Raw genomic sequence first — 8780 nt, 5'->3', positions numbered from 1 at the left:
TTTCCCATCCCACCCCCCTGCAGCAGGACCCCTCGTGAGTCCCCCTTCCTGCTGGGGAGGGCCCTCGGGAGAGCCCCCCGCCTCCTTCCTTCCCTCCCCCCTCTACGAGACACCCCTCCGTAGTACCCCTCCCCACCTCCCTTATCACCTCCCTCCCGGACCCACAGGCGCGGTGCCTGGCCCAAGCTTCGGAACAGTGTCTAGGGCGAACCCCGAGGGGTCTCGCTCTGCCTTTGTGTAGGCGCCCGGCCTCACCACCCCCTCAGGCTGGAGCTGTGGGCCTGCAGCCCCTCGCTTCGCCCTGTGAGCTCCCGCGAGTCCGCTGAGCCAGAGCCCGGGGGAGGCTCGTCCCCCCCAGGGACCCCCGTGCCTGGCCCCAGTGCCGCATGCTGCCTTGCACACGGCACAGACCGGCCGGAGGGGAGCCTCGTCCAATGGTTCTCAACAAGGGGAGCCTCCCACACACACCCCCTGCCCCCCCGTCACCCTGCTCCCCTCACCCTGCCCCCCCACCCTGCACTGCCTCTATCCCCCGTCACCCTGCCCCCCCACCCTGCGCTCTCCGCAGGAGGAGAAGGAGCAGATCACGGAGTACAAAGGGCACCTGACGGGGCTGGCCAAGCGGGCCAAAGCCATCGTGCAGCTCAGGCCGCGTAACCCGGGCACCCCACTCAAGGGCCGGCTGCCAGTGCAGGCCGTGTGTGACTACAAGCAGGTGGAGGTGAGAGGGGGCTGGGGGCGTGGCTGGGGGTGAGGGGCGGGAGCCTGGGGGCTGAGTGGCAGGGGCGGGGGTTGGGACCTGGGGTTGAGGGCAGGTTTGGAGGTGGTGTCCCTGGGCTGGGGGTGAGGGGCGGGAGCCTGGGGGCGGAGGGTCTGGGGGTTGGGGGCAGGAGTGAGGGGCAGGGGTTGGGGGGTTGGGGTCTGGGTACAGGGATTGGGGGCAGTTGTGAGGGACGAGGGGTGGGGGCCTGGGGGTGGGGCCCAGGAAGGCAGCAGTACAGACAGGGGTGCAGAGGGTGAGCCTGGCGCAGGGCGCTGGCTCTGGGGGTTGGGGGCAGAGGGCAGGGGCCGGGGGTTGGGGGCAGGGGCCCGGGGGCAGGGGCCCAGGGGCGGGGCCCAGCAAGGCAGCAGCACAGGCAGGGGTGCAGAGGGTGAGCCTGGCGCAGGGCGCTGGCTCCAGGGGTTGGGGGCGGGGGCCGGTGCTCAGCCTGGCCGGACGGGCACTGGCGTGTGGGGCTGACGCTGCCCCCCGGCTCCCCAGATCACGGTGCACAAGGGAGACGAGTGCGTCCTGCTGAGCAACGCCCAGCCCTCCAAGTGGAAGGTGCTCAGTGGCTCGGGGAGCGAGTCCGTCGTGCCGTCCGTCTGCTTCCTCGTACCCCCGCCCAACAGGGAGGCGCTGGACGCCGTCAGCAGGTGCGAGCGAGGACGCTGCGGGGCCGGGGGGGCACTCCTCATCCGTCGGGACCCCTCCCCGCCAGGGCCTCGGCTCCCCTCCCCCATCCGTTGGGACCCCTCCCCGCCCGGGCCTCGGCTCCCCTCCCCCATCCGTCTTGACCCCTCCCCTCCCGGGCCTCGGCTCCTCCCCCCATCCGTCGGGACCCCTCTTCTCCTCCTCCAACTGGGCCCATCTGCTCTGAGGTCCCTTGGCTCCCCTTTCCCCTCCTCTGGATCCCCCTGATTCCTGTCCAACCTCCTCTGCTGCCCCCTCCCCTTCCCCCCTTTGTCTGGGTCTCTCTGCTCCCCTCCCCTCTCTGGACCCTTCTGCTGCCCCCTTCCTTTGCTCCCACCTGGGCTGGTCTCCTCTCCCATTGCCTGGGGCAGTGCACGTCAGGGGCACTGTCTCCATCCCCGTGCCAGCCACAGGGCCAGCAGCTTTTCTGCCCTGAAGCTCCCTGGGTCCCCCCAGGTCTAGTGGGGCTGGTGGGGGCTGGACCGTGCCAGGGAGCCCTGCCCTCCGCCCGGCCGTACAGGCTGAGCTCACTGGTTCTCGCTCTCCCCAGGCTGGACGTCAGCCACCAGCACGTGGTGACGCTGTGGCACCAGCTGCACGTGGATATGAAGAGCCTCCTGTCCTGGCAGTACCTGGTCCGGGACATCCAGCAGATCCAGTCCTGGTCCCTGCTCGTGGTGCGTTGGGGCCCCGGCCCTGTTCGCGGAGGGGGGCTGGAGATCCCGGGGAGGAGCTGGGAGGGTGGGAAATTCAGACTCAATCTTGAGAGAGAGCCCGTGGCTGGGGAAGGGTCCCCTGGCCCCCCAACACCCACCTGTCGCTGGGGGAGCGGGAACAGGGTTCACCCACTGCTGGCCTGGGGCGGAAGCTGGCTCGGGGATTTCTCTCCCCTGTCCTTGCTGGGCGTGGGGGCACTGGCGAAGGGAGGCCAGCACCCGTCTGAGGCCGTGTGCTTGGCCCCCAGTTCCGGACGCTGCAGCCCGAGGATTACCGGCAGACGCTGCGCAGCCTGGAGACCCATTTCCAGGAGTTCATGCGCGACAGCCAGGACTCGCAGAGCTTCCTGCCGGACGACCGGCTGCAGATGGAGCGCGAGTACAGGGCCTGCACCCAGAAATACGAGCACCTGCTGCACAGCCTGGAGAAAGGTAACCGGGGCTGTGCCCGCCCGTCTGGACCCTCCCGTGTAGCTGGGGCCATATCTGCTCCCCGACCAGGGACCCTGTTATGCTTATAAGAAGCACATGGGATCTTTCAGGGGAAAAAGAACAGGAGTACTTGTGGCACCTTAGAGACTAACAAATTTATTAGAGCATAAGCTTTCGTGGGCTACAGCCCACTTCTTCGGATGCATATAGAATGGAACATATATTGAGGAGATATATATACACACATACAGAGAGCATGAACAGGTGGGAGTTGTCTTACCAACTCTGAGAGGCCAATGAAGTAAGAGAAAAAAAAAAAAAACTTTTGAAGTGATAATCAAGCTAGCCCAGTACAGACAGTTTGATAATAGGTGTGAGAATACTTACAAGGGGAGATAGAGTCAATGTTTGTAATGGCTCAGCCATTCCCAGTCCTTATTCAGGGGAAAAGGCAACACGCCGCGTTTGTTGAAAACACACACTCCAGGTCGCGAGCCGATGCTCCGAGGCTTTGCAGGACTGAACCCAGAGTTCTGTGGCAAAACACCCCAGCTTTATACTTGTCAATTCCCACCTTAGTCTATGGATTTTGCAATGTCGTTCTGTGATCGTTAGTCCTTACGTGGCATTAATCTTGGGGTTTTCCGCTGTTATCTCTTCTTTGTTGTCTTGCCTTCGGGGGTGTTTGCCTCACCTCTGAGGATGTCGAAGCTGCTAACTCGTTTAGCATCAGCTACAATGGATGTTTTCTGATTGTTTCCTGCTGTCTCTCCAAGTCTCTCACTTCTTCTTGACCATCTGGACATTTGGGATGGCTTTCACACTCATCCTTAACCACGCACACAGCCTTTACTCACCCCAAACAATTGTACAGAGAATTTCGGACACGATTACATTTTAGAATGGGTTATGTGGTTACTAAAGGGATTACAATTATCCTTTATCCTTCATTCTAAGTTATATAAAACACAAACATAAAATCCTACTACTACAACCAGGCCTGCAGCAAAGCCAGGACACCCCTCCACATACACCCACTGGGGACCACGCCCGAGACAAGGCCATTACCCCACGGGGCCACGTCTGCAATAGGGCTGTGGCTGTCTCTCCCCCACCCCCCGCCCAGGCTGTGTCTGTGACATGCCCCTCCCCCTAGCAGAACCCTTCCCAGGAGACCTCTCGTCCCAACCCCTCCCCTGTGTGGGGTGCCCCCGACCCCTCTGGGCCCACAGGGCCATGCCCGGGAGACCTCTCATCCTATGGCCCCTCTCCTGTGTGGGGTGTGCCCCCGACCCCTCTGGGCCCACAGGCCCATGCCCAGGAGACCTCTCCCTATCTGTCACTAATGAAGCCACTGACCCTGCGCAGGCGAGCAGGACGAGTCCATGTGCAAGAGCTACATCTCCCAGCTGAAGGACATCCGGCTGCAGCTGGAGGGCTGCGAGTCCCGCACTGTCCACAAGATCCGAGCGCCCCTCGACAAGGACCCGGTCAAGGAGTGTGCCCAGCGCATCAGTGAGCAGCAGGTACGCCCCCCCCCCCCCCCCCCCCCCCATGAGGATCCTGTGCCCAGCCAATCAGCAAGCAGCAGGTACGCCCCCCGCCCCATGAGGATCCTGCGCCCAGTCAGCTCCCTGCTCAGACATCAGCACCCACCTACCCCAGGGCACTGGCCCCTGCTGTGCTCCATCCCCGCAGCAAGACCAGAGTTATCCCCTCCCAGGCTGACTCCAGAAGGGATCCCACCGCATCCTGCTTCAGGCCCACGGGCCGGGCTGGGCTCAGCCCCTCCTGTCCCCCCCTGGGTACGTCTACACCGGAGCTGCTGCCGGGGCACAGCTGCTGTGCGGACGCTACCTACGCTGGGGCTGTCCTGTAGGCACAGGTCCCCCACCTCCCAAAAGGCAGGCGGTTGCCAGCTCATTGGATTTGCCATTGTCGTCTTGGCCTCAGCCAGCTCCTTTCCAGTGACCCACTTAGCTCCAGCCAGCCGGGCGCCGTTCTCACACAGCCCTTCTCTCCCTAGGGACCAGTGCCATGCGTGGGGAAACTGAGGCACATTGCAGGCTTCCTAAAACCATTAAAAAACCTTCACACTTGGTGACAGAGCCCCTGTGTGATAGCGAGACGCTCTGCCATGTCCCTGGAGTTGGGGCGCAGCATGGTCTGGCCTGGCCCCAGAACTGGCCTGCTCTGGGGAGCGTCTTGGGAAACCCAGCTAGTGCCAGGCCAGGCACCAGCCTGGGGCGTCGCCTGCCTCCCGCCAGCGAGCAGCAGGTAGGGTTGCCTGAAGTAACGGCCCCACCCTATTCCTGCAGCAAATCCATGTGGAGCTGGAGGGCATCCGGAAGAGCCTGGAGAAGGTGAGCGCGAAGACGGAGAAGGTGCTGGCCCAGCCGGAGCACTCGAGCTCGGCCCCAGTCCTGCGCTCGGAGCTGGAGATCACTCTCCAGAAGATGGACCAGGTGTACAGCCTCTCCACCATCTACCTGGAGAAGTGAGTGTGGGGCCCGGGCTGAATAGCTTCACTGTGACCCCGGGGGCTCCTTCCAGCCCCAGGCCTCCCCCCACAGCCCCTCTGTTTCAGAGACTCCTTGCAGCCCCCGTCTCCCCCTCCCCCGGACAGTTTTCCTCCAGGCTCCCCCCATGCTGTTTGTCTGGAGCACATGACTTATGAGGAGAGGCTGAGGGAACTGGGATTGTTTAGTCTGCAGAAGAGAAGAACGAGGGGGGATTTGATAGCTGCTTTCAACTACCTGAAGGGGGGTTCCAAAGAGGATGGAGCTCGGCTGTTCTCAGTGGTGGCAGATGACAGAACAAGGAGCAATGGTCTCAAGTTGCAGTGGGGGAGGTCCAGGTTGGATATTAGGAAGCACTATTTCACTAGGAGGGTGGTGAAGCACTGGAATGTGTTACCTAGGGAGGTGGTGGAGTCTCCTTCCTTGGAGATTTTTAAGGCCCGGCTTGACAAAGCCCTGGCTGGGATGATTTAGTTGGGAATTGGTCCTGCTTTGAGCAGGGGGTTGGACTAGATGACCTCTTGAGGTCCCTTCCAGCCCTGATATTCTATGATTCTATGATGGCAGGGACTCTGTCTACGCTGTGCCCCCCAATCATCATTTCTTTGCTGTCTGTCTGGAAGAGAAGCTGCTCCGGGTGCTGGGCGCTGGCGGTTACGTGGGTGAGGGCTGTGAGGAGCTCCAAGGGTCCCAGCTGAGCCGAGAGAACGGGCAGCGCGGTTCTGACCTCCTCTCCCGGTCTGGGCCCTGCACTCGCTGCACCCGCTCCAGAGAGGGGCCTGGGCAGCCCAGGGCAGCCCCCGCTCAGTGCACAGCCAGGTGGGGCTGGGGGACATCCTAGAGCCGCTCTGTACGTGGGCAGGACGCTGGGCACCCTGGCTCAGAAAGGCAGAGATGGGCGATGAGTGACTGGGGCCAGCCAGACCCCTCGTTGGGCGAGCCGGGAGCCTGGGGCTGCGATGGAGGTGTAACAAAGCAGCCTTTGGTGGGACACTTCTGAGAGTGTCAATTCAGGACAAATTGCTTAGAGCAGGGTAGTTACAGCCCCAGGCTGGGGGTCCTTTGCACACCAAACCAGCCAGACAGAGAGGACTTTGGTCTCACCCCACTGGCTAACCACAAGTCACACAAGTAATTCCCTTAGACACTCCAGTTTCCCAAGTATCAGGGGGTAGCCGTGTTAGTCTGTATCTGCAAAAACAACAAGGAGTCTGGTGGCACCTTAAAGACTAACAGATTTATTTGGGCATAAGCTTTTGTGGGTAAAAATCTCACTTCTTCAGATGCAAAGAGTGAAAGTTACAGATGCAGGCATTATATACTGACACATGGAGAGCAGGGAGTTACTTCGCAAGTGGAGAACCAGTGTTGACAGGGCCAATTCAATCAGGGTGGATGTAGTCCACTCCCAATAATAGATGAGGAGGTGTCAATTCCAGGAGAGGAAAAGCTGCTTCTGTAATGAGCCAGCCACTCCCAGTCCCTATTCAAGCCCAGATTAATGGTGTTGAATTTGCAAATGAATTTTAGTTCTGTTGTTTCTCTTTGAAGTCTGTTTCTGAAGTTTTTTTGTTCAATGATAGTGACTTTTAAATCTGTAATAGAATGACCAGGGAGATGGAAGTGTTCACTTACTGGCTTGTGTATGTTACCATTCCTGATGTCCGATTTGTGTCCATTTATTCTTTTGCGGGGGGACTGTCCGGTTTGGCCAATGTACATGGCAGAGGGGCATTGCTGGCACATGATGGCATATATCACATTAGTGGATGTGCAGGTGAATGAGCCCCTGATGGTGTGGCTGATGTGGTTGGGTCCTCTGATGGTGTCGCCAGAGTAGATATGGGGACAGAGTAGGCAACGAGGTTTGCTACAGGGATTGGTTCCTGGGTTGGTGTGGTGTGGTGTGTAGTTGCTGGTGAGTATTTGCTTCAGGTTGGCGGGTTGTCTGTAAGCGAGGACTGGCCTGCCTCCCAAGGTCTGTGAGAGTGAGGGATCATTTTCCAGGATAGGTTGTAGATCGTGGATAATGTGCTGGAGAGGTTTTAGCTGGGGGCTGTATGTGATGGCCAATGGTGTTCTGTTGTTGTCCTTGTTGGGCCTGTCCTGTAGTAGGTGATTTCTGGGTACCCGTCTTGCTCTGTCAATCTGTTTCCTCACTTCCCCAGGTGGGTATTGTAGTTTTACGAATGCTTGATAAAGGTTTCCCAATGTCACCACCAGCCACCGCTCCTTACGGGGATGAATAGTTATGAAAACCAATACCCCAGTAAAAGAAAAAAGGTTCTTCCGATCCCAAAGGACCAAGCCCCAGACCCAGGTCAATATACAAATCAGATCTTACCCAAATCACACTGTTGCCAATCCTTTAGAATCTAAAATCTAAAGGTTTATTCATAAAAGGAAAAAGATAGAGATGAGAGCTAGAATTGGTTAAATGGAATCAATTACATACAGTAATGGCAAAGTTCTTGGTTCAGGCTTGCAGCAGCGATGGAATAAACTGCAGGTTCAAATCAAGTATCTGGAACATCCCCCGCTGGGATGGGTTATTCAGTCCTTTGTTCAGAGCTTCAGTTTGTAGCAAAGTCCTTCCAGAGGACAGAGGCAGGACTGAAGACAAGATGGAGAAGATGCAGCTGCCTTTTATAGTCTCTTGCCATGTGGCTTGTGCTTCCTTTGTTCCAAACACAAGCTGCTCAGCTCATGGCTTGAAAGCCTCAGAGTTCTGTCCATAGGCATGTCCCTGCCTTGCTGAGTCACAAGGCGTATTTGCCTTCTCTTCAATGGGTCAGTTGTAGCTGATGGTCCTTAATGGGCCATCAAGCAGGCTAGGCAGAGCTGATGCCACATTGTCTGGGGTGTCACCCAGAAGCACAGCACAAGTTTGAACTACAGACAGTCTAGAGCCAATACTTATAGCTTTAAATACAAACATGATACCTGCATAGAGACAGCATAATCATAACCAGCAAACCATAACCTCCTTTAAAAAGAACAGGAGTACTTGTGGCACTTTAGAGACTAACAAATTTATTAGAGCATAAGCTTTCGTGGACTACAGCCCACTTCTTCGGATGCATATAGAGTGGAATAAATATTGAGGAGATATATACACACATACAGAGAGCATGAACAGGTGGGAGTTGTCTTACCAACTCTGTGCCACAAGTACTCCTGTTCTTTTTGCGGATACAGACTAACATGGCTGCTACTCTATAATAGGGTTACCATTCGTCCGGATTTACCCAGACATGTCCTCCTTTTTGTGCTAAAAATAGCGTCCGGGGGGAATTTGTAAATCACTCAAAATGTCCGGGATTTCCCCCCTCCCCGGCAGAGCAGAGTGAGCGGCTGGGAGGGCTTCAGGAAAGTCACGGGCTGGACTCCGGAGCAGCTGTAGAGGAGCTCCTCCTCCCCCCCCATCCCTCCCTGCATTCTGAGCCGGCAGCTCCTCCTCCCCTGCAGCCCCGCGCCCCGCTCCGGCAGCACTGTGCAGGGCCAGGGACCGGGTTGTGTGTTGTGCTGGGGAGCGCAGCCACGTGTCCGGCTCGCACAGAGCCCAACACCCTGTTCTGAGCAGCAGGGTAAGGGGGCCAGGGGGCAGGAGAAGGGGCAGGGAGGTTCTGGAGGGGGCAGTCAAGAAACGGGGGGGGGGGG

The 8780-nt window shown here is 58.4% G+C and overlaps 1 protein-coding gene across 1 annotated transcript in view; it reads left to right on the top strand.

Annotated features, from left to right (window-relative positions):
* PLEC (plectin) overlaps nt 1–8780 on the top strand; it is a 146049-nt gene that overhangs the window by 115784 nt on the left and 21485 nt on the right. Inside the window, exons 23-29 of the mRNA XM_034759608.1 lie at nt 569–721; nt 1262–1416; nt 2004–2130; nt 2418–2601; nt 3970–4127; nt 4920–5098; nt 5688–5839. Of these exons, the coding sequence (XP_034615499.1) occupies nt 569–721; nt 1262–1416; nt 2004–2130; nt 2418–2601; nt 3970–4127; nt 4920–5098; nt 5688–5839 (1108 nt within the window). The remainder of the gene's footprint in view (nt 1–568; nt 722–1261; nt 1417–2003; nt 2131–2417; nt 2602–3969; nt 4128–4919; nt 5099–5687; nt 5840–8780) is intronic.

This window comes from Trachemys scripta, chromosome 2, assembly GCF_013100865.1.
Source record: "Trachemys scripta elegans isolate TJP31775 chromosome 2, CAS_Tse_1.0, whole genome shotgun sequence".
Taxonomy (NCBI): Eukaryota; Metazoa; Chordata; order Testudines; family Emydidae; genus Trachemys; species Trachemys scripta.
The sequence above is the reverse complement of the archived record's forward strand: the minus strand, read 5'-3'. Positions and strand labels throughout refer to the sequence as shown.